At 55.5% G+C, this 24,058-nt stretch overlaps 2 protein-coding genes and 2 long non-coding RNA genes across 7 annotated transcripts; 2 read left to right on the top strand and 2 right to left on the bottom strand.

Moving 5' to 3' along the window:
* The first annotated feature begins 2,066 nt into the window (after nucleotides 1–2,066).
* On the top strand, nucleotides 2,067–5,438 carry LOC135321806 (ral guanine nucleotide dissociation stimulator-like). 2 transcript variants are annotated; one of them, XM_064487901.1, is made up of 6 exons: nucleotides 2,067–2,426; nucleotides 3,063–3,122; nucleotides 4,073–4,266; nucleotides 4,467–4,566; nucleotides 4,835–4,928; nucleotides 5,252–5,438. In XM_064487901.1, the coding sequence occupies exons 2-6, from the start codon at nucleotides 3,085–3,087 to the stop codon at nucleotides 5,255–5,257; spliced, it is 432 nt and encodes a 143-aa protein (XP_064343971.1). In that variant the 5' UTR covers nucleotides 2,067–2,426; nucleotides 3,063–3,084; the 3' UTR covers nucleotides 5,258–5,438. The 2 variants fall into 2 exon arrangements, with proteins under 2 accessions (XP_064343971.1, XP_064343970.1); XM_064487900.1 differs by having other exon boundaries at nucleotides 4,461–4,566.
* Nucleotides 5,435–9,856, bottom strand: LOC135321807 (uncharacterized). Of its 2 annotated transcripts, none has more exons than XR_010381882.1 (3): nucleotides 9,086–9,856; nucleotides 7,005–8,171; nucleotides 5,435–5,703 (listed from the first exon to the last, which is right to left on the bottom strand). It is a non-coding gene; the product is annotated as an uncharacterized LOC135321807 (long non-coding RNA). The 2 variants fall into 2 exon arrangements; XR_010381883.1 differs by having other exon boundaries at nucleotides 7,005–8,134.
* Nucleotides 9,857–13,808: 3,952 nt separating this feature from the next.
* On the top strand, nucleotides 13,809–17,260 carry LOC135321804 (ral guanine nucleotide dissociation stimulator-like). 2 transcript variants are annotated; one of them, XM_064487898.1, is made up of 6 exons: nucleotides 13,809–14,248; nucleotides 14,885–14,944; nucleotides 15,895–16,088; nucleotides 16,283–16,388; nucleotides 16,657–16,750; nucleotides 17,074–17,260. In XM_064487898.1, exons 2-6 carry the CDS (start codon nucleotides 14,907–14,909, stop codon nucleotides 17,077–17,079), a joined length of 438 nt encoding a protein of 145 aa, XP_064343968.1. In that variant the 5' UTR covers nucleotides 13,809–14,248; nucleotides 14,885–14,906; the 3' UTR covers nucleotides 17,080–17,260. The 2 variants fall into 2 exon arrangements, with proteins under 2 accessions (XP_064343968.1, XP_064343969.1); XM_064487899.1 differs by having other exon boundaries at nucleotides 13,811–14,248; nucleotides 16,289–16,388.
* LOC135321805 (uncharacterized) lies at nucleotides 17,257–21,815 on the bottom strand. The gene is made up of 3 exons (XR_010381881.1): nucleotides 20,911–21,815; nucleotides 18,827–19,993; nucleotides 17,257–17,525 (listed from the first exon to the last, which is right to left on the bottom strand). It is a non-coding gene; the product is annotated as an uncharacterized LOC135321805 (long non-coding RNA).
* Nucleotides 21,816–24,058: the final 2,243 nt, after the last annotated feature.

Genomic DNA, 24,058 nt, shown 5'->3' with positions numbered 1-24,058 from the left:
CATATCCAGCTGGAGAAGTTCAGCGTGCCAGACTGTGTAATCAGAGAAGTGGACAGTTTTCCTGCTCCCAGGACTGTGCTACTGAGTGTGCACAGTGGACACAGGCTGTCTATAATCCCAGTTCCAGCCCTGCTACCTGCATGGCCTTGACTCACGAGCTCTAAACTTCCAGCAAGGGCCTCAGAATTTCTCATTCCATTTGCTTTAGAGAACTGAAACCCTCAGACCTCAGGATGCTCTTGCCCATTTCTCCTGTGTGGGGACAATTTCCTACTGGCGACACAGAGTGTGAGCACTGGTTTAGGCACACAAACACACACACACACACACACACACACACACATACCAACAAAGACACACACATAGACACCCGTGTACAATGACGTTGAATAAGAATTATCGCGTCACATCCTAAGAGGAACAGCCATGGAGGAGGAAGTCAGAGGAAGATAACTTGGGTCGCAGGCAACACCTCCAGGTGACATCACTCTCCAATTTTTTAGGCCTTATTCCACTTGCACCTCAGGACGTCCCTGGAAGTACTTGCTAGAATCATTCCCACTGTGCAGCTGGGGAGACACACGGGCCTGGACACACACCAGGACTTCCCCAGGATGGAGAACAGGTAAGTATGAGGGGTGGAGTCTGGAAGCCAGGGCGTCTCCTCAAAGCTGCATGCAGACCCTCCCCGGCAGCTCTAGAGACGGCGGGGCTGCTATAACTGTGCAAGATGCGGGTTCACGTGGAGAAGGGCGTGAGCAGGCAAGCAGCCCTGAGGGCAGTGTGTGGAGGTGTTGTCTGAGGAGGGGCTTCCAGGAAGTGGACCCCAGGAAGTGACATCACATCCTTCACAGACCCCAACCGAAATGGAACCTGGTTACCAGGCACCCACATTCTAGTGACGGCTCCAGAGCCAGCGCACTTGGCTGGAGACAGTTGAAGACACAGGATGTTCTCCTCTTGTTTCCCGGTCTCCCGGGGCTTCTCCGCCAGGAAACCCTGGACTGCGAGGTTCTTCGGTGGCTGTAGGCGTCTGTGGAACCCTCCACCCAGACGCCTGTGGCCTATTTTGCGCAGGTCACCTAAGGTAACGCAGGGTGGCCTGGAGAAGGCCAGTGTGGGACCGGCCTCCACTGGGGGCCCTCCCTGGGCAGGCCCGCTTTCCCTCATCTCCATGTCGCTGAAGGGGGACTTGAGAGGAGGTGTCCCCTCTGGGCAGGAATGGCTTGTTGAACACTTGGTAACCTGGTGGTCCTGTCATGGCCGCACCCAAGGACAGGGCTGATAAGGGGGAAAGAGGACCCCTGAGGGGCATCTTCTCTGTGTCAATGGGAATACAAGGCTCCCACTTTGTCAGCTTTTCTGCCCCTGAAGGAGGTCTGTGCAGACAGTGGTGGATGTGTGTCAGGACTGGAGATTTCTTATGGGTCGGACAACCAGACAGGGTTCTGAGGCTGCTGCCTGGCCTCTGGGCACTGTATTTACAGGACTCAACACAAGGGACGGGACAGGAACTGGTCCATGGAGAACCCCGCGCCACCTCCCTGCAGGAGGCGCAGGTGCCCCACGACAGCAGCAGAGCCAAGGACGCGCTCAGTGTGAGTGTGAGCGAGGAGAATCCACACCCAGGAAGCCCCGGGCCCCACTGCTGCCCCGCTTCTCCCCTGGGCTGCCTCTTAAGAGAGCTGCTGGCAAAGGGATCTGATGCCCCGTCTCCCCCATCTGCCGTCACATCCCAGGCCCTGCCTTAGCCAGACGCAAAGTCAGTGCCCACATATGAGTCCAAATCTGAGAAAGAGACTTGGACAGAACTTCAGTATATGTACAGTCAAGGGTGTTTCTGCATTTTTCTACACGTTGTCCTGTTTCTTCTACATCCCCACGTGTCCACATTAAACTGAATATCCTGAGCCCACCCACCCCAGGCTCAGCCGCTGTGTTCTCATCCCTAGAATGGGATGTGTGACCGCAGTCACGGGGATGAAGTGGTGCATGCAGGGAGGGGCCGGCACTGCGGTGCTGACACAGGGATCTGAGGCACTGATGCATTTCATCATCGCCCTTCGCCCCTCGTACTGGTGATGCCGAGAACCTTGGATCTGCTCAGGGCTCCCCTCTTCCACCTCAGTCACAAGAGCTTGAGGCTTGAGGATTCGGTCTAATCTCCAGCCCCAAGTGCCTGGGGGTCCCCGGTGCTGCCTCTGATTCACATCTCTCCTCTTTCCACCCCAGGGTGGAGCTGGACCATCAGGGAGCAGGGATGAGGCCTACAGGGCTTGGAGCCTCCAGCGACACAGGCTGGAGAAGCTGGTGGCAAAGCTGGTGCCTGCCGTCCTGGGCGGCCACCCCTCCTATGTGAACACATTTCTGGGCAATTATCGAACTTTTGCCACCGCCCAGCAGGTGCTGGACCATCTGTTCCGGAGGTGAGCACTCTGTCTTCATGGGACATTGGGGACCTGGCCACCTACCAGCAGTGCCATGAGGCATTGTTCCTCTACCTCCCTAAGCCTCAGTTTCCCCCCTGCACCCTGGGGTCAAGAGAGGATCAGGCCCTAGGAGGGTAGGATCAGAGGGAGACCTTCACGGAAGGTGCTCTCTGGGGACCTGGCTCAGGGCAAGAGCAGCTGGCGGGGCTGTGGTTGTGCGAATTTGTCATTGTCCTCCTGCCCAAGAGCTAGCGTCTGCCTCCTGTGTCACTGGGACTTTGGCCTTGGGTGGAACTGTTTTCCCATTTCAAAGGGGATCTGTGACGCCATTAGCTGTCCCTGTCCTGGGAGAGTGAGAGCAGGGATCCCTGGGAGGGACAAGTGGGGTCCCAGGCCCACTCAGATGTGCGCTGTGGGGCCGGGTGGGCTCACTCACTCATTCCTCCAATGTATAGGAAGGGCCCCCAGGGCGAGGGGCTTTTCTAGGAACAACCATCATTTAATGCATCGAGCAGACATCAGCCCTGCCCTCCAGGGCTTCCATTCTCTGGGGTGTCACACTGTCACACTAGACAGCACATCCAGCTAGTGTGCTCGGGACAGTCCATGTGACGCCTTCCTGCTCTCCTCTAGATACGGATGCATCCTCCCTGTTATGGAAGAGGACGGGGGACCCCTGCACCAGCTGAAACAGTGAGTCTTTTGGATTGAAGCGGGAAGGACTCCTTCCCCAAATAGTGTGTGAAGCTCTGGGCTCTCTGGTTGGTCCAAGGTGGGCAGAATCCAGGATCCCACATATCCAGTGAGTCTGGTTTGAGAGCAAAAGTCCTAGGGCTTCCCCTGGCAAAGAGGAGACGAGACCCAGAGAGCTGTGGATGGGACTGTGGTGCTGTGAGGGGCAGCTGGGAGGTCAGAAGACAGAGTCAACCCTGAAGAAAACCCACAACCATCCCCTACACATCCCATCCCTGCCCACACGCCCTATGGGAGACACAGAACGCAAGGGGTGGAGAGCATCCTGCCCACCATCTAGTGGAGCCTCAATGGTGGGGACTCAGCTGGTGCTCAGGGGACCCAGTGAGCCTCAGGGGACAGCTGAGCCCATCCTGATGATGCTGAGTGGCAGGGGCAGAAGGAGACCCAGGCAGGGTCCCTGGAGGATTCTGCAGCCAGCAGGTGCAGGAGCTAAAGTCTGTGGAGTTAGGAGGCCCGTGGGCAGCCTGGATGGCCGACACAGCCTGTCTGTTCCCTCCTGGCTCAGGCACTGATAGAGCAGCTCCCGTGTCCCTTAGAGGGCAGTGCCCAGAACGCACAGCCTGCCTGTCCTCACAGATGTGCCATCCAGTGGGGAGGGGCAGGGAGAGGGACATAGCAGTGTGACAGTTGTCCCTGAAGTGGTGGACAGGTGGTCACACCACTGAGCCAGGGCTGTCCCTTCAGAAGGCTGGTAGCAGCCCCTCCTCTGTGTCCAAGCCCGCCTCTGCCCACACTGCCAGCTGAGATGGGACATGGAGCAGAGCCGGCCTCTGGATGGGCAGGAGCCAAAGGCAAAAAGGCCCAGGTCCCCGCAGGGCTACCCTGGGAGCCCAGCATGGTAGGAAAGGCCAAGCCTCTGACCCTGGTGTCCCCCTGACTACCCCCAGGGCCATGTCCTCCATCCTGGGCACCTGGCTGTTCCAGTACCCAGACGATTTCCACCAGCCTCCAGAATTCCCATGCCTTAAGACCATTGTCGCTTACGTAGAGCTCAGCATGCCTGGCTCCGACCTGGAGCAGCAGGCCCACCTCCTCCTGGCACAGCTGGAGCAACTGGAGCTCCCAGAGGCAGACAGTGATGGTGAGCAGGATGCAGGGTGGGGGATCTGGTGGGTGGGGAGGGGAAGGCACTGGACCCCACAGAGCAGAGTCTGGGAAGACTCCCTGGGGGTGGAGTCAGGGAGTGAGAGTTGATTGAGTAGCAGTGAGGGCTCCCCTGGCTTTGGGAGACACGTGGGAAAGCAGTCCTATTGATGAGAGTTTCCCTTCTTGGAGCTACAGCACCAGCTCCAGAACCCGCTGGGGAAGCCCCTCTGGATGGAGAGCCAGCTCCAGCTCTCCTGCCTGCAACAGCACCAGAGCCAGAGCAGAGGGACGCGCTGTAAGTATCAGTCAGGCTCTGCTGCCTCCCGTCGCCTTCAGGCCCGGGACGCCCACTGTTCTTGAGGTGTCTGTGATTTACAATTCCGGATTACTCTTAGAGGTGATAACATATTCCTTGCGGCCTGTTGTGTTTGTGTTTTATTGTTAATAGAAACATCAAAGTGCCCTACATGTCTTTGTTTGGATACACTCACTTCTCTGCACCAGGCACACCGGGCGGGGATGTGGACAAGTGAACCCAGCATGTTCCCAATCTCTCCCTGCAGGTCCTGTGAGGCAGCGGCCTCCTCTCCCTTGTCTGCTGTGGACCCGGTGCCCAGCTCAGGGCCTCCATCAACACTCCCTGAGACCCCGCCCTTGGTAAGTGGCCGGTCATGTCATGATCAAGACAAGGACATAGAAGGCAACCCCGAATTTTGATCTTAGAGGGTTTGTTTTTTTCCAGCAGTGAGACTGATGTTGTGTTTGTGTGAATGTTGCCTGTTTGTCCGACATCCATGGAGCCAGCAGCTCACTTGCCATTCCCATATGGCCACCAGAGGGAGGGGTGTCACTGCTTCTGAGAAACACTGTTCCATTCCAACGTGGTCCTTCCCAATTTAGCCCCCCTCAGAACATGTTTTAGAAAGTGAGGATTTCTTTAAGCTATAGAGCTTTGGTTTTTTCCTTCAATCTCATTTCAGGTCTAATCTCAATACACTGTAATTCACAAAAAGAAGTTGGCCACTGAGTGGAAGTTGTCCCTTGGGATACACAGACATGTGTTAGTCTGTGTCCAGCACCCATCTGTGTCCACCTCTGTCCCTTCCTCTCTCCCTCCAACCGTCTGCGTTTGTAAATATCTATTTAAATAAAAGACTTTGACAATCAGTGCAATGTAGTAGAGATATTTTAATTCATGTTGCCTTGTGTGTGTGTGATGTAGATTTGGGTAGAAAGAGGTCTGCTCACAGGACAGTGGGGTTGTCCCTGAATCCCTAGGAGACAATTGAAGCAGGGCAGTAGGTCTCGGTGAGAGTCACTCACCGGGGAATTTCTCCTGCTCAGCACAGCCAAGGTGGGTCCGCATCGACTTCTATCCCCAGAGCACTGAGTCTGCTTTCGCCTGGGGCGCTTTGCTACAATCCTGTGTATCCTAAAGTGTCAGAAGAAAGAACAGTGATGATAAGAACTGCGGGAGAGGGACAGGTTTTGATTTCAATTACCTGCTCCTCTACCTACAACGGCTTTCCCTGGATTGTAGTATAACGAACGCTCAGCCACCTGGGAGCAGAGTCTATGCCTGGTTTTGAGCATATTACAGATCTCCAGCCCAGCACTTGGCCAAGAAGATGTACACGTATTGCTGAGTGAATACAGTTGGGAGGGAAGATAGGACAGGTTCGGGAATATATTTGAAATGGGGCCACTCCTGGAGCTTTCCTGACAGGAGGTGATCATACATAGGCACCTTCCTCACCTGCCACACCTGCCAGGCCGTTTACTCCTGAAGACCTTCCCACAGAGCCCCTCAGCCAGGACCCACATGATCCCAGGGCTCTCCCACATCACATCTCACCATCTGCTCTCACTTCCGTTCTCATTTTGGCCCCCTTGACTCTCCTGCTGTGTGGCTCTCCACTCTAGGACTCAGGGGACACCTCTGACTCCCTCAGGGATCCAAAGTCAGAATATTAGATCCTACAGACCTGTAGTTCCTCTATGGGACTGAATTTAGGAATCAGTCACCACATGGAGAAATACCGCTCTGCATGACTGTCATAATGGGGGGGTTTCTCCTGAACAATCTATGTTAAATTCGATGGCATAAAGGAAGCATGTTTTTCTTGCAATGAGCATCCCTACTAAATGGAGCCATTTCTCTGATGAGGCTCTAAAAGACCTGACGCACAGCATGAGGAACAGTTTGAAGTGATATTGTGCTATAACGCAGTATATAATGCTGTGATACTTCTAAAAATTGTTATTATCCAGTTGGGCTAGAGTTATTGAAGAAAAAAACATTGTGTGTATATGACCCTTTAAATTTCTCATGTTTCCATGAAATTCAGAAGATGGTGGTGAATTCATCCATTTCCTTCTCGGCATTCATTGGGATGATCCTGTTTTTTCTCCTCACACTGTTAATGGAATGGAGTATATACTCATGCATTTTTCTAGGGTGAAGCCACCCTGCATTCCAGGAATCTTTCCCACTTGTTCATGGTGCACAATTCTTCTTACACAGATGGATGTGAGTGACTAGTATATAGGTATTTTTCTGCCCTTTCTACCTCAGCTCAGGCTTCCTGAGCCCTGGTAGGGTGGCCGGTGATGGCCAGGACACAACACCGAACCACAGAGGTTTTTGCCTTCTCATTACTCATGATAATCGTTCTTACTAACCCCCGATGCTTGATTTACACAGTCATGACTGTCAGACAGACCTGCCCTCACCCATTTCCCCACCTCGTGTCTCACGCTCCACTCGTTCCTTCTGGGATTCGTTCATTTCTTCCTTCAATCCAACCGTCCTCACTCTCAGTGACAGCCTGACAGCGGCAAACTCTCTGAGTCTCTTGGATCTGAACACAATGTTATTTTGCTTTTACTCCTGAGTCATGGCTTAGAAGGAAAAACATATGGACATTCCTGTGATGGGTCCCTTCGCATCTGAGATGTCTTTCTGAAGTCTTGAAGTCAGTGGCAGCCTGGCCTCGCACAAAGTGGGCTCACTTGGACCACTGGGCCCTGGCTGGGCTGAGAAGCATCCGTGCAGATGGGGCACTGCCCTTGGAGGAGCATCAGCAGGGCCCTCGCGGGTCAGGAGGCAGGGGAGGGGAAAAAGTGGGCAAGAGCCTCTCTTGTGGTTTCCATGGCGAGCAACAGGGAGGCAGGACTAGCAGGTGGGAGGAATCAGCATCTCTGGGTGGAGGGGCTGCCCCTACTTGTCTGTCCCCGCCCTGGGTGTGCTCACTGGCATCTTCTACTGTCTCTAGGAACTGACTAGCCCTGGGACGGGCAGCCCCTCCAGGGTCAGTGGGACCCAGATGTCAAAGTGTCAGAAAACAGACAATAAAAAACGGCTAGCATACATGTCCAAACCACAGGCCTCTGTTTCCGCATCCGTGGAGGGCGGGATTGGTCCCAGTGGCCCTCCAAGGTCCAGCCCTGCACTCTCAGAGTCCAGCCAGCCCCCAGGACCTCCCCGAATTCAGGTCCTAACTGTCTGGGGTCAGCAAAGCAGCCATGCCTCTACCCAGCCCTGCAGATCAGGCATTTCAAGGCCAGTGGGTCACCTGGGGCTTCTGTGGCACAGGAGAACAGGCAGTGGTGGGGCTGCTGGCTCAGCCTCCAGGTTGGACTTCACAAATGGAACAGGGGGCTCTGGGCTGGAATAATCCAGGCTTGTTCGCCAAGGGGAAGGACGGGGGTAACCGAGTCAGAGCACAGACTGCCAGTGCCTCGAGAACCATGCTGAGGACCGGGGGCGAGGGGGTCGGCAACTGGGAGCGCGCATCCTGCTGGGATCCTGTGAGATGGTGGCTGGGTGATTAATGCTGAAGCTCACACTGCCCAGAAGGCTTCTGGAAATAAACACGCTCTCATAAACACAGGAACATCCTGAGAAGACAGTCAGACAAGGCTGGGAGACAAATGCGGGGCACGCGGCCCACCGCCCATCAGAAAGCACCCCTCGCACACACGCCCCTTGTCACCACGGCTGCCTGGCCTGTCAGTGGTGACAGCGAGTGGCCTGCTTTCCTGACCGCTTGGCCAGTGGCCAAAAGTCAGGGCTGAAGTTGGCACTTGTTCACCAGTGCTGTCCAGGGGACAGCAGGTGCCACAGAAGGATCTGTGGGGCCTCCTTGCGTCTGGCCAGAGGGACAAGATCTGCAGATGGGTGTGGGGGTGCTGATCCTGCACCCGGGAAGTACACTGGCTAACTGGCCATCCTTTCCTGGAATCCCTGAGAACCAGCAAGACGGGGACCTTGACATTTGGGGCAGGACTGAGCCACCCCATGTCTGTTCTGAGTCTTGTCTTTCTGCCTGTCCTCCTGACAAGGTGGCGCTCTGAGCATTTTCATCTGGAGACAGGAAGACAGAGGCCCACAGGGGCAAAGTGACCTGCCCAAGGCCACACAGCCACAGCCAGGAGGGGCGCAGACTCCAAGTCCAGCCCCTTCCCACTGGGACATGGCCTGTAGCTGCAGAAGGCCCCAGCTGCAGCCCACAGAGGGTTCTCGGGAGTCCTTCTGACTCCAGAACCAGGGAGAGCAGGAGACCCCCAGGCCCCACATCTGCAAACGATAGCTACTGATAAAAAAAAAAAAAAAAAAAAAAAAATTGGCACGTCCAGAGCAGCCCAGGGCCAGAGTATAGTTCTTGAAGGCAGAAGGTGAGTCAGCTGGTCTCCTTCTTGCCAGGGTGGGTGGGATCCTGGTCCTCAGCCCCTGCCACAGCACTGGTGGATTTGGGGGACCCCGCAGCCTCTAAAACAAGCTCCTGGACCCCCTTGCCAGCCACTTGGCATACCTTCTCCCTTCTGACTGCCAGGATTTCTTCAATATTCCTCTTCCCATCCAGGTCCGAGAACCAACCCAGGTTGTCCGGGGTGGTGTGGTGGGTCTGGCAGCCAGGACAGGTCACAATGACCACACCCTGGTGATAGGCAAGCTTGGAGATATGCTTGGAGTACCCAGTCCCACAGACATCGCAGGTGAAGACTAGCTGGTAGTGCGCGGGCACAGGTCCCTTGTCGGAGCTGGAGGGCCGCCAGCCCCAGCCCCAGGCCCGCCTTCTCCCTGCGGCCTCCAGGCAGGCACCGAGCCCCCAGCAGCCACCTCAGGCCAAGCCTCCGGGAGTCGCGCGCCTCTCAACAGTCTCGGCAGGCGGCTCAGCGCTGTCCACAGCAGCCCGCCCGCAGGCCCCAGCCGCCACGATCTGCGCAGCGGAGACCGAACCCCGCCCCGGCTCTCCCCGCGCCACGGCTCTCCCGCACGGCAGAGGCCGCCTCCGGACCAGACTGTCCAGCCACAGCCGAGATCGCCCCCCGCCCCATGCCCCGGCTTTCCCGGCGCGGCCGAGAACGACCCCCGCACCAGATCTCCCCGAGCGGCCAAGGGCGCCCCCCTCCCAGGCTGTCTCGCCACAGCCGAGATCGCCCCGCCCCACAAGCCCCGGCTTTCCGGCGAGGCCGAGAACGACCCCCGCCCAGGCTCTCCCCGCCTCGGTCCTCCCCGCCCCAGATCTCCCCGCCCGGCTGAGGCTGCCCACTGCCCAGGCTCTCCCCGCGCAGCAGACGCCGCCCCCCGCCCCAGCTCACCCCGCACAGCCGAGACCGCCCCAACCGGGCTCTCCGCTCCTGGCCCAGCCCTTCCCCTGCCCCTGCTCCGCAGATTTCTCCCCTCCTGTTCTGGCCCTCCCCGCACAGCCCATACCGCCCCTGCCCCCTGCCCCAAGCTCTGTGCGGGAAGCCCGGGCCACGCCTTCGACATCTTGGAAGCAGGCTTCCCTAGGCTGTTGCTTTAAAGATGATTTTGAAGGGAAAAAAAGGAACAGAAAAGAACATAAATACAAAACAGAAACAGACTCATACAAATAGAAAACAAACTTGTGGTTGCCAAGCGGGAGGGGCGTGGGACGGGACAGACCGGGAGTTCGAAATGTGCACACACTGACAGGCAGATGCAGAATCGATGAACAAGATTATACTGTATAGCACAGGGAAATACATACAAGATCTTGTGGTAGCTCACAGCCAAAGACATTGTTCCAATGAATATGGGTATGTTCATGTATCCCTGAAAAATTGTGCTCTACATGGGAAATTGACAAAATTATAAAGAAAGATTCATTAATTGCCCAAATACCTGTCTATATAAATCAACCTTTTTAAATAAAATACCAAAAAGTGCAGGGGGGAGAAAAAGCTGCGGGTTATTTCCATAGCATCCTGGTGTGTTTGACGACGTGGAGTGACCCTATTCGTTCCTTCAGCGAGCATTCGTTGAACGCCTCCTATGTGCCTGATACTGTGCCTGGTGCCCAGGAAATACTCCCTGTCCTGAAAAAGCGTACAGTCGGACATGGAAATGAGCAGCTACAGCAGCGTATGAGCAGTTCTGTCATACTCACCCGGGCCCCGCTAGTTCAGACATGATCACAATTTGGGGAAGGACTGAGATAAGGACCGTATTCGTGGTAGTGTAGAAAGCATGTCGTCTAAGCAAACTGAAAGACAGAGCAATAAGCATTCCTCCACCTAAAAGTACAAATGGCTTCAAGGGCCCTAAGAGCATCCATTGACATGCTACAGCAGTGAAGGCAGAATCCGCTTTAAGGAGCAGAGAACAGAGAAAGCACTCACCTTACAAGGGCAAACCTCTGACTGCCCTGTTGCCATCCCAGTTGAGGGAGTGGGACCTATAGGAAGGAAAAGTGACCTGAAAGGAAAAAGGTAAGTGGTAATACGATAAGGCTGAGAAAGGGCCAAATGAGCAGCCGTGGCAATGACACAGTGGCTTCAGCGATTCAGTGGCGTGTGAGCTGCCTGAACGTGTAACCCCCAATATCTCAGTGGCTTAATACAATCCCGGGCTTTTCTTCCCTTGCGTAACGTCCAAGATGGGTTTATCTTCCTTGGTGGGTAGCTCTTCTCCTAGCCAGAGTTCGGGGATCCAGGTTCTTTTTATCCGCTGAATCGATCATCTTCGACATATGGCTTCTCAGGTCTCAAGGACGTGAAGGAGGACGTGAAGGGGAACGTGTGGGAGATCTTTATGGGCTGTGCTGAAGTTCACATGCCACCGTTAGACCTCAACAGCTGAGCGCGCCCGACTGCCAGGGAGGCCGGGAAATGGAGTCCAGCCGCATCTGTGCCCACGAACAGGAGGCAGTGACCATGGTAAGCAGCTAGGCCAGAGCGCCACACGGAGCTAGAGGTAGAGGCCAGCTCCCTGTGGGTGGGCACCCTCTCTCGGCCTCACCTTGCTATCTCTGATGCCGAGTTGAGGATCTCGGGCCCCCAGGTCATGAGGTCCCTACTGTCATTTGCTCCGTGCCATGCTGCCCGTGGCCTTGCTCTCTCTCACGTCCCCAGTGTATTCCATCAGAGCAGTTATTACTTCCTGATTACATCCTTCCTTGTCATTCAGTTTACCCGCTGGCCTTCCTCCTACGTGGACGGAAGCTCCATGAAGGCAAGGAAGCAGCCAACGAGATGGTCACGTCACTCTAGTGATGTCAGCCTCCATCTGCCCATCTGTCCCTGGGTCTCTGCATATCCAGCTGGAGAAGTTCAGCGTGCCAGACTGTGTAATCAGAGAAGTGGATAGTTTTCCTGCTCCCAGGACTGTGCTACTGAGTGTGCACAGTGGACACAGGCTGTCTATAATCCCAGTTCCAGCCCTGCTACCTGCATGGCCTTGACTCACGAGCTCTAAACTTCCAGCAAGGGCCTCAGAATTTCTCATTCCATTTGCTTTAGAGAACTGAAACCCTCAGACCTCAGGATGCTCTTGCCCATTTCTCCTGTGTGGGGACAGTTTCCTACTGGCGACACAGAGTGTGAGCACTGGTTTAGGCACGCAAACACACACACACACACACACACATACCAACAAAGACACACACATAGACACCCGTGTACAATGACATTGAATAAGAATTATCGCGTCGCATCCTAAGAGGAACAGCCATGGAGGAGGAAGTCAGAGGAAGATAACTTGGGTCGCAGGCAACACCTCCAGGTGACATCACTCTCCAATTTTTCAGGCCTTATTCCACTTGCACCTCAGGACATCCCTGGAAGTACTTGCTAGAATCATTCCCACTGTGCAGCTGGGGAGACACACGGGCCTGGACACACACCAGGACTTCCCCAGGATGGAGAACAGGTAAGTATGAGGGGTGGAGTCTGGAAGCCAGGGCGTCTCCTCAAAGCTGCATGCAGACCCTCCCCGGCAGCTCTAGAGACGGCGGGGCTGCTATAACTGTGCAAGATGCGGGTTCACGTGGAGAAGGGCGTGAGCAGGCAAGCAGCCCTGAGGGCAGTGTGTGGAGGTGTTGTCTTAGGAGGGGCTTCCAGGAAGTGGACCCCAGGAAGTGACATCACATCCTTCACAGACCCCAACCGAAATGGAACCTGGTTACCAGGCACCCACATTCTAGTGACGGCTCCAGAGCCAGCGCACTTGGCTGGAGACAGTTGAAGACACAGGATGTTCTCCTCTTGTTTCCCGGTCTCCCGGGGCTTCTCCGCCAGGAAACCCTGGACTGCGAGGTTCTTCGGTGGCTGTAGGCGTCTGTGGAACCCTCCACCCAGACGCCTGTGGCCTATTTTGCGCAGGTCACCTAAGGTAACGCAGGGTGGCCTGGAGAAGGCCAGTGTGGGACCGGCCTCCACTGGGGGCCCTCCCTGGGCAGGCCCGCTTTCCCTCATCCCCATGTCGCTGAAGGGGGACTTGAGAGGAGGTGTCCCCTCTGGGCAGGAATGGCTTGTTGAACACTTGGTAACCTGGTGGTCCTGTCATGGCCGCACCCAAGGACAGGGCTGATAAGGGGGAAAGAGGACCCCTGAGGGGCATCTTCTCTGTGTCAATGGGAATACAAGGCTCCCACTTTGTCAGCTTTTCTGCCCCTGAAGGAGGTCTGTGCAGACAGTGGTGGATGTGTGTCAGGACTGGAGATTTCTTATGGGTCGGACAACCAGACAGGGTTCTGAGGCTGCTGCCTGGCCTCTGGGCACTGTATTTACAGGACTCAACACAAGGGACGGGACAGGAACTGGTCCATGGAGAACCCCGCGCCACCTCCCTGCAGGAGGCGCAGGTGCCCCACGACAGCAGCAGAGCCAAGGACGCGCTCAGTGTGAGTGTGAGCGAGGAGAATCCACACCCAGGAAGCCCCGGGCCCCACTGCTGCCCCGCTTCTCCCCTGGGCTGCCTCTTAAGAGAGCTGCTGGCAAAGGGATCTGATGCCCCGTCTCCCCCATCTGCCGTCACATCCCAGGCCCTGCCTTAGCCAGACGCAAAGTCAGTGCCCACATATGAGTCCAAATCTGAGAAAGAGACTTGGACAGAACTTCAGTATATGTACAGTCAAGGGTGTTTCTGCATTTTTCTACACGTTGTCCTGTTTCTTCTACATCCCCACGTGTCCACATTAAACTGAATATCCTGAGCCCACCCACCCCAGGCTCAGCCGCTGTGTTCTCATCCCTAGAATGGGATGTGTGACCGCAGTCACGGGGATGAAGTGGTGCATGCAGGGAGGGGCCGGCACTGCGGTGCTGACACAGGGATCTGAGGCACTGATGCATTTCATCATCGCCCTTCGCCCCTTGTACTGGTGATGCCGAGAACCTTGGATCTGCTCAGGGCTCCCCTGTTCCACCTCAGTCACAAGAGCTTGAGGCTTGAGGATTCGGTCTAATCTCCAGCCCCAAGTGCCTGGGGGTCCCCGGTGCTGCCTCTGATTCACATCTCTCCTCTTTCCACCCCAGGGTGGAGCTGGACCATCAGGGAGCAGGGATGAGGCCTACAGGGCTTGGAGCCTCCAGCGACACAGGCTGGAGAAGCTGGTGGCAAAGCTGGTGCCTGCCGTCCTGGGCGGCCACCCCTCCTATGTGAACACATTTCTGGGCAATTATCGAACTTTTGCCACTGCCCAGCAGGTGCTGGACCATCTGTTCCGGAGGTGAGCACTCTGTCTTCATGGGACATTGGGGACCTGGCCACCTACCAGCAGTGCCATGAGGCATTGTTCCTCTACCTCCCTAAGCCTCAGTTTCCCCCCTGCACCCTGGGGTCAAGAGAGGATCAGGCCCTAGGAGGGTAGGATCAGAGGGAGACCTTCACGGAAGGTGCTCTCTGGGGACCTGGCTCAGGGCAAGAGCAGCTGGCGGGGCTGTGGTTGTGCGAATTTGTCATTGTCCTCCTGCCCAAGAGCTAGCGTCTGCCTCCTGTGTCACTGGGACTTTGGCCTTGGGTGGAACTGTTTTCCCATTTCAAAGGGGATCTGTGACGCCATTAGCTGTCCCTGTCCTGGGAGAGTGAGAGCAGGGATCCCTGGGAGGGACAAGTGGGGTCCCAGGCCCACTCAGATGTGCGCTGTGGGGCCGGGTGGGCTCACTCACTCATTCCTCCAATGTATAGGAAGGGCCCCCAGGGCGAGGGGCTTTTCTAGGAACAACCATCATTTAATGCATCGAGCAGACATCAGCCCTGCCCTCCAGGGCTTCCATTCTCTGGGGTGTCACACTGTCACACTAGACAGCACATCCAGCTAGTGTGCTCGGGACAGTCCATGTGACGCCTTCCTGCTCTCCTCTAGATACGGATGCATCCTCCCTGTTATGGAAGAGGACGGGGGACCCCTGCACCAGCTGAAACAGTGAGTCTTTTGGATTGAAGCGGGAAGGACTCCTTCCCCAAATAGTGTGTGAAGCTCTGGGCTCTCTGGTTGGTCCAAGGTGGGCAGAATCCAGGATCCCACATATCCAGTGAGTCTGGTTTGAGAGCAAAAGTCCTAGGGCTTCCCCTGGCAAAGAGGAGACGAGACCCAGAGAGCTGTGGATGGGACTGTGGTGCTGTGAGGGGCAGCTGGGAGGTCAGAAGACAGAGTCAACCCTGAAGAAAACCCACAACCATCCCCTACACATCCCATCCCTGCCCACACGCCCTATGGGAGACACAGAACGCAAGGGGTGGAGAGCATCCTGCCCACCATCTAGTGGAGCCTCAATGGTGGGGACTCAGCTGGTGCTCAGGGGACCCAGTGAGCCTCAGGGGACAGCTGAGCCCATCCTGATGATGCTGAGTGGCAGGGGCAGAAGGAGACCCAGGCAGGGTCCCTGGAGGATTCTGCAGCCAGCAGGTGCAGGAGCTAAAGTCTGTGGAGTTAGGAGGCCCGTGGGCAGCCTGGATGGCCGACACAGCCTGTCTGTTCCCTCCTGGCTCAGGCACTGATAGAGCAGCTCCCGTGTCCCTTAGAGGGCAGTGCCCAGAACGCACAGCCTGCCTGTCCTCACAGATGTGCCATCCAGTGGGGAGGGGCAGGGAGAGGGACATAGCAGTGTGACAGTTGTCCCTGAAGTGGTGGACAGGTGGTCACACCACTGAGCCAGGGCTGTCCCTTCAGAAGGCTGGTAGCAGCCCCTCCTCTGTGTCCAAGCCCGCCTCTGCCCACACTGCCAGCTGAGATGGGACATGGAGCAGAGCCGGCCTCTGGATGGGCAGGAGCCAAAGGCAAAAAGGCCCAGGTCCCCGCAGGGCTACCCTGGGAGCCCAGCATGGTAGGAAAGGCCAAGCCTCTGACCCTGGTGTCCCCCTGACTACCCCCAGGGCCATGTCCTCCATCCTGGGCACCTGGCTGTTCCAGTACCCAGACGATTTCCACCAGCCTCCAGAATTCCCATGCCTTAAGACCATTGTCGCTTACGTAGAGCTCAGCATGCCTGGCTCCGACCTGGAGCAGCAGGCCCACCTCCTCCTGGCACAGCTGGAGCAACTGGAGCTCCCAGAGGCAGACAGTGATGGTGAGCAGGATGCAGGGTGGGGGATCTGGTGGGTGGGGAGGGGAAGGCACTGGACCCCACAGAGCAGAGTCTGGGAAGACTCCCTGGGGGTGGAGTCAGGGAGTGAGAGTTGATTGAGTAGCAGTGAGGGCTCCCCTGGCTTTGGGAGACACGTGGGAAAGCAGTCCTATTGATGAGAGTTTCCCTTCTTGGAGCTACAGCACCAGCTCCAGAACCCGCTGGGGAAGCCCCTCTGGATGGAGAGCCAGCTCCAGCTCTCCTGCCTGCAACAGCACCAGAGCCAGAGCAGAGGGACGCGCTGTAAGTATCAGTCAGGCTCTGCTGCCTCCCGTCGCCTTCAGGCCCGGGACGCCCACTGTTCTTGAGGTGTCTGTGATTTACAATTCCGGATTACTCTTAGAGGTGATAACATATTCCTTGCGGCCTGTTGTGTTTGTGTTTTATTGTTAATAGAAACATCAAAGTGCCCTACATGTCTTTGTTTGGATACACTCACTTCTCTGCACCAGGCACACCGGGCGGGGATGTGGACAAGTGAACCCAGCATGTTCCCAATCTCTCCCTGCAGGTCCTGTGAGGCAGCGGCCTCCTCTCCCTTGTCTGCTGTGGACCCAGGGCCCAGCTCAGGGCCTCCATCAACACTCCCTGAGACCCCGCCCTTGGTAAGTGGCCGGTCATGTCATGATCAAGACAAGGACATAGAAGGCAACCCCGAATTTTGATCTTAGAGGGTTTGTTTTTTTTTTGGAGTGAGACTGATGTTGTGTTTGTGTGAATGTTGCCTGTTTGTCCGACATCCATGGAGCCAGCAGCTCACTTGCCATTCCCATATGGCCACCAGAGGGAGGGGTGTCACTGCTTCTGAGAAACACTGTTCCATTCCAACGTGGTCCTTCCCAATTTAGCCCCCCTCAGAACATGTTTTAGAAAGTGAGGATTTCTTTAAGCTATAGAGCTTTGGTTTTTTCCTTCAATCTCATTTCAGGTCTAATCTCAATACACTGTAATTCACAAAAAGAAGTTGGCCACTGAGTGGAAGTTGTCCCTTGGGATACACAGACATGTGTTAGTCTGTGTCCAGCACCCATCTGTGTCCACCTCTGTCCCTTCCTCTCTCCCTCCAACCGTCTGCGTTTGTAAATATCTATTTAAATAAAAGACTTTGACAATCAGTGCAATGTAGTAGAGATATTTTAATTCATGTTGCCTTGTGTGTGTGTGATGTAGATTTGGGTAGAAAGAGGTCTGCTCACAGGACAGTGGGGTTGTCCCTGAATCCCTAGGAGACAATTGAAGCAGGGCAGTAGGTCTCGGTGAGAGTCACTCACCGGGGAATTTCTCCTGCTCAGCACAGCCAAGGTGGGTCCGCATCGACTTCTATCCCCAGAGCACTGAGTCTGCTTTCGCCTGGGGGGCTTTGCTACAATCCTGTGTATCCTAAAGTGTCAGAAGAAAGAACAGTGATGATAAGAACTGCGGGAGAGGGACAGGTTTTGATTTCAATTACCTGCTCCTCTACCTACAACGGCTTTCCCTGGATTGTAGTATAACGAACGCTCAGCCACCTGGGAGCAGAGTCTATGCCTGGTTTTGAGCATATTACAGATCTCCAGCCCAGCACTTGGCCAAGAAGATGTACACGTATTGCTGAGTGAATACAGTTGGGAGGGAAGATAGGACAGGTTCGGGAATATATTTGAAATGGGGCCACTCCTGGAGCTTTCCTGACAGGAGGTCATCATACATAGGCACCTTCCTCACCTGCCACACCTGCCAGGCCGTTTACTCCTGAAGACCTTCCCACAGAGCCCCTCAGCCAGGACCCACATGATCCCAGGGCTCTCCCACATCACATCTCACCATCTGCTCTCACTTCCGTTCTCATTTTGGCCCCCTTGACTCTCCTGCTGTGTGGCTCTCCACTCTAGGACTCAGGGGACACCTCTGACTCCCTCAGGGATCCAAAGTCAGAATATTAGATCCTACAGACCTGTAGTTCCACTATGGGACTGAATTTAGGGATCAGTCACCACATGGAGAAATACCGCTCTGCATGACTGTCATAATGGGGGGGTTTCTCCTGAACAATCTATGTTAAATTCGATGGCATAAAGGAAGCATGTTTTTCTTGCAATGAGCATCCCTACTAAATGGAGCCATTTCTCTGATGAGGCTCTAAAAGACCTGACGCACAGCATGAGGAACAGTTTGAAGTGATATTGTGCTATAACGCAGTATATAATGCTGTGATACTTCTAAAAATTGTTATTATCCAGTTGGGCTAGAGTTATTGAAGAAAAAAACATTGTGTGTATATGACCCTTTAAATTTCTCATGTTTCCATGAAATTCAGAAGATGGTGGTGAATTCATCCATTTCCTTCTCGGCATTCATTGGGATGATCCTGTTTTTTCTCCTCACACTGTTAATGGAATGGAGTATATACTCATGCATTTTTCTAGGGTGAAGCCACCCTGCATTCCAGGAATCTTTCCCACTTGTTCATGGTGCACAATTCTTCTTACACAGATGGATGTGAGTGACTAGTATATAGGTATTTTTCTGCCCTTTCTACCTCAGCTCAGGCTTCCTGAGCCCTGGTAGGGTGGCCGGTGATGGCCAGGACACAACACCGAACCACAGAGGTTTTTGCCTTCTCATTACTCATGATAATCGTTCTTACTAACCCCCGATGCTTGATTTACATAGTCATGACTGTCAGACAGACCTGCACTCACCCATTTCCCCACCTCGTGTCTCACTCTCCACTCGTTCCTTCTGGGATTCGTTCATTTCTTCCTTCAATCCAACCGTCCTCACTCTCAGTGACAGCCTGACAGCGGCAAACTCTCTTAGTCTCTTGGATCTGAACACAATGTTATTTTGCTTTTACTCCTGAGTCATGGCTTAGAAGGAAAAACATATGGACATTCCTGTGATGGGTCCCTTCGCATCTGAGATGTCTTTCTGAAGTCTTGAAGTCAGTGGCAGCCTGGCCTCGCACAAAGTGGGCTCACTTGGACCACTGGGCCCTGGCTGGGCTGAGAAGCATCCGTGCAGATGGGGCACTGCCCTTGGAGGAGCATCAGCAGGGCCCTCGCGGGTCAGGAGGCAGGGGAGGGGAAAAAGTGGGCAAGAGCCTCTCCTGTGGTTTCCATGGCGAGCAACAGGGAGGCAGGACTAGCAGGTGGGAGGAATCAGCATCTCTGGGTGGAGGGGCTGCCCCTACTTGTCTGTCCCCGCCCTGGGTGTGCTCACTGGCATCTTCTACTGTCTCTAGGAACTGACTAGCCCTGGGAGGGGCAGCCCCTCCAGGGTCAGTGGGACCCAGATGTCAAAGTGTCAGAAAACAGACAATAAAAAACGGCTAGCATACATGTCCAAACCACAGGCCTCTGTTTCCGCATCCGTGGAGGGCGGGATTGGTCCCAGTGGCCCTCCAAGGTCCAGCCCTGCACTCTCAGAGTCCAGCCAGCCCCCAGGACCTCCCCGAATTCAGGTCCTAACTGTCTGGGGTCAGCAAAGCAGCCATGCCTCTACCCAGCCCTGCAGATCAGGCATTTCAAGGCCAGTGGGTCACCTGGGGCTTCTGTGGCACAGGAGAACAGGCAGTGGTGGGGCTGCTGGCTCAGCCTCCAGGTTGGACTTCACAAATGGAACAGGGGGCTCTGGGCTGGAATAATCCAGGCTTGTTCGCCAAGGGGAAGGACGGGGGTAACCGAGTCAGAGCACAGACTGCCAGTGCCTCGAGAACCATGCTGAGGACCGGGGGCGAGGGGGTCGGCAACTGGGAGCGCGCATCCTGCTGGGATCCTGTGAGATGGTGGCTGGGTGATTAATGCTGAAGCTCACACTGCCCAGAAGGCTTCTGGAAATAAACACGCTCTCATAAACACAGGAACATCCTGAGAAGACAGTCAGACAAGGCTGGGAGACAAATGCGGGGCACGCGGCCCACCGCCCATCAGAAAGCACCCCTCGCACACACGCCCCTTGTCACCACGGCTGCCTGGCCTGTCAGTGGTGACAGCGAGTGGCCTGCTTTCCTGACCGCTTGGCCAGTGGCCAAAAGTCAGGGCTGAAGTTGGCACTTGTTCACCAGTGCTGTCCAGGGGACAGCAGGTGCCACAGAAGGATCTGTGGGGCCTCCTTGCGTCTGGCCAGAGGGACAAGATCTGCAGATGGGTGTGGGGGTGCTGATCCTGCACCCGGGAAGTACACTGGCTAACTGGCCATCCTTTCCTGGAATCCCTGAGAACCAGCAAGACGGGGACCTTGACATTTGGGGCAGGACTGAGCCACCCCATGTCTGTTCTGAGTCTTGTCTTTCTGCCTGTCCTCCTGACAAGGTGGCGCTCTGAGCATTTTCATCTGGAGACAGGAAGACAGAGGCCCACAGGGGCAAAGTGACCTGCCCAAGGCCACACAGCCACAGCCAGGAGGGGCGCAGACTCCAAGTCCAGCCCCTTCCCACTGGGACATGGCCTGTAGCTGCAGAAGGCCCCAGCTGCAGCCCACAGAGGGTTCTCGGGAGTCCTTCTGACTCCAGAACCAGGGAGAGCAGGAGACCCCCAGGCCCCACATCTGCAAACGATAGCTACTGATTAAAAAAAAAAAAAAAAAAAAAAAAAAATTGGCACGTCCAGAGCAGCCCAGGGCCAGAGTATAGTTCTTGAAGGCAGAAGGTGAGTCAGCTGGTCTCCTTCTTGCCAGGGTGGGTGGGATCCTGGTCCTCAGCCCCTGCCACAGCACTGGTGGATTTGGGGGACCCCGCAGCCTCTAAAACAAGCTCCTGGACCCCCTTGCCAGCCACTTGGCATACCTTCTCCCTTCTGACTGCCAGGATTTCTTCAATATTCCTCTTCCCATCCAGGTCCGAGAACCAACCCAGGTTGTCCGGGGTGGTGTGGTGGGTCTGGCAGCCAGGACAGGTCACAATGACCACACCCTGGTGATAGGCAAGCTTGGAGATATGCTTGGAGTACCCAGTCCCACAGACATCGCAGGTGAAGACTAGCTGGTAGTGCGCGGGCACAGGTCCCTTGTCGGAGCTGGAGGGCCGCCAGCCCCAGCCCCAGGCCCGCCTTCTCCCTGCGGCCTCCAGGCAGGCACCGAGCCCCCAGCAGCCACCTCAGGCCAAGCCTCCGGGAGTCGCGCGCCTCTCAACAGTCTCGGCAGGCGGCTCAGCGCTGTCCACAGCAGCCCGCCCGCAGGCCCCAGCCGCCACGATCTGCGCAGCGGAGACCGAACCCCGCCCCGGCTCTCCCCGCGCCACGGCTCTCCCGCACGGCAGAGGCCGCCTCCGGACCAGACTGTCCAGCCACAGCCGAGATCGCCCCCCGCCCCATGCCCCGGCTTTCCCGGCGCGGCCGAGAACGACCCCCGCACCAGATCTCCCCGAGCGGCCAAGGGCGCCCCCCTCCCAGGCTGTCTCGCCACAGCCGAGATCGCCCCGCCCCACAAGCCCCGGCTTTCCGGCGAGGCCGAGAACGACCCCCGCCCAGGCTCTCCCCGCCTCGGTCCTCCCCGCCCCAGATCTCCCCGCCCGGCTGAGGCTGCCCACTGCCCAGGCTCTCCCCGCGCAGCAGACGCCGCCCCCCGCCCCAGCTCACCCCGCACAGCCGAGACCGCCCCAACCGGGCTCTCCGCTCCTGGCCCAGCCCTTCCCCTGCCCCTGCTCCGCAGATTTCTCCCCTCCTGTTCTGGCCCTCCCCGCACAGCCCATACCGCCCCTGCCCCCTGCCCCAAGCTCTGTGCGGGAAGCCCGGGCCACGCCTTCGACATCTTGGAAGCAGGCTTCCCTAGGCTGTTGCTTTAAAGATGATTTTGAAGGTGAAAAAAGGAACAGAAAAGAACATAAATACAAAACAGAAACAGACTCATACAAATAGAAAACAAACTTGTGGTTGCCAAGCGGGAGGGGCGTGGGACGGGACAGACCGGGAGTTCGAAATGTGCACACACTGACAGGCAGATGCAGAATCGATGAACAAGATTATACTGTATAGCACAGGGAAATACATACAAGATCTTGTGGTAGCTCACAGCCAAAGACATTGTTCCAATGAATATGGGTATGTTCATGTATCCCTGAAAAATTGTGCTCTACATGGGAAATTGACAAAATTATAAAGAAAGATTCATTAATTGCCCAAATACCTGTCTATATAAATCAACCTTTTTAAATAAAATACCAAAAAGTGCAGGGAGGAGAAAAAGCTGCGGGTTATTTCCATAGCATCCTGGTGTGTTTGACGACGTGGAGTGACCCTATTCGTTCCTTCAGCGAGCATTCGTTGAACGCCTCCTATGTGCCTGATACTGTGCCTGGTGCCCAGGAAATACTCCCTGTCCTGAAAAAGCGTACAGTCGGACATGGAAATGAGCAGCTACAGCAGCGTATGAGCAGTTCTGTCATACTCACCCGGGCCCCGCTAGTTCAGACATGATCACAATTTGGGGAAGGACTGAGATAAGGACCGTATTCGTGGTAGTGTAGAAAGCATGTCGTCTAAGCAAACTGAAAGACAGAGCAATAAGCATTCCTCCACCTAAAAGTACAAATGGCTTCAAGGGCCCTAAGAGCATCCATTGACATGCTACAGCAGTGAAGGCAGAATCCGCTTTAAGGAGCAGAGAACAGAGAAAGCACTCACCTTACAAGGGCAAACCTCTGACTGCCCTGTTGCCATCCCAGTTGAGGGAGTGGGACCTATAGGAAGGAAAAGTGACCTGAAAGGAAAAAGGTAAGTGGTAATACGATAAGGCTGAGAAAGGGCCAAATGAGCAGCCGTGGCAATGACACAGTGGCTTCAGCGATTCAGTGGCGTGTGAGCTGCCTGAACGTGTAACCCCCAATATCTCAGTGGCTTAATACAATCCCGGGCTTTTCTTCCCTTGCGTAACGTCCAAGATGGGTTTATCTTCCTTGGTGGGTAGCTCTTCTCCTAGCCAGAGTTCGGGGATCCAGGTTCTTTTTATCCGCTGAATCGATCATCTTCGACATATGGCTTCTCAGGTCTCAAGGACGTGAAGGAGGACGTGAAGGGGAACGTGTGGGAGATTTTTATGGGCTGTGCTGAAGTTCACATGCCACCGTTAGACCTCAACAGCTGAGCGCGCCCGACTGCCAGGGAGGCCGGGAAATGGAGTCCAGCCGCATCTGTGCCCACGAACAGGAGGCAGTGACCATGGTAAGCAGCTAGGCCAGAGCGCCACACGGAGCTAGAGGTAGAGGCCAGCTCCCTGTGGGTGGGCACCCTCTCTCGGCCTCACCTTGCTATCTCTGATGCCGAGTTGAGGATCTCGGGCCCCCAGGTCATGAGGTCCCTACTGTCATTTGCTCCGTGCCATGCTGCCCGTGGCCTTGCTCTCTCTCACGTCCCCAGTGTATTCCATCAGAGCAGTTATTACTTCCTGATTACATCCTTCCTTGTCATTCAGTTTACCCGCTGGCCTTCCTCCTACGTGGACGGAAGCTCCATGAAGGCAAAGAAGCAGCCAACGAGATGGTCACGTCACTCTAGTGATGTCAGCCTCCATCTGCCCATCTGTCCCTGGGTCTCTGCATATCCAGCTGGAGAAGTTCAGCGTGCCAGACTGTGTAATCAGAGAAGTGGACAGTTTTCCTGCTCCCAGGACTGTGCTACTGAGTGTGCACAGTGGACACAGGCTGTCTATAATCCCAGTTCCAGCCCTGCTACCTGCATGGCCTTGACTCACGAGCTCTAAACTTCCAGCAAGGGCCTCAGAATTTCTCATTCCATTTGCTTTAGAGAACTGAAACCCTCAGACCTCAGGATGCTCTTGCCCATTTCTCCTGTGTGGGGACAGTTTCCTACTGGCGACACAGAGTGTGAGCACTGGTTTAGGCACGCAAACACACACACACACACACACACATACCAACAAAGACACACACATAGACACCCGTGTACAATGACATTGAATAAGAATTATCGCGTCGCATC

The sequence above is a fragment of the Camelus dromedarius genome, chromosome 8 (genome assembly GCF_036321535.1).
Source record: "Camelus dromedarius isolate mCamDro1 chromosome 8, mCamDro1.pat, whole genome shotgun sequence".
Taxonomy (NCBI): domain Eukaryota; kingdom Metazoa; phylum Chordata; class Mammalia; order Artiodactyla; family Camelidae; genus Camelus; species Camelus dromedarius.
Note: the sequence above shows the minus strand (reverse complement) of the source record. Positions and strands in the feature narration are given on the sequence as shown.

Coding starts and splice junctions, on each gene's coding strand:
- LOC135321806 (XM_064487900.1), top strand. CDS start 3,085: ATGGAAGAGGACGGGGGACCCCTGCACCAGCTGAAACA. Junction 4,267..4,460: donor CCCAGAGGCAGACAGTGATG/GTGAGCAGGATG, acceptor CCCTTCTTGGAG/CTACAGCACCAGCTCCAGAA. Junction 4,567..4,834: donor CCAGAGCAGAGGGACGCGCT/GTAAGTATCAGT, acceptor CTCTCCCTGCAG/GTCCTGTGAGGCAGCGGCCT.
- LOC135321804 (XM_064487898.1), top strand. CDS start 14,907: ATGGAAGAGGACGGGGGACCCCTGCACCAGCTGAAACA. Junction 14,945..15,894: donor CCCCTGCACCAGCTGAAACA/GTGAGTCTTTTG, acceptor GACTACCCCCAG/GGCCATGTCCTCCATCCTGG. Junction 16,389..16,656: donor CCAGAGCAGAGGGACGCGCT/GTAAGTATCAGT, acceptor CTCTCCCTGCAG/GTCCTGTGAGGCAGCGGCCT.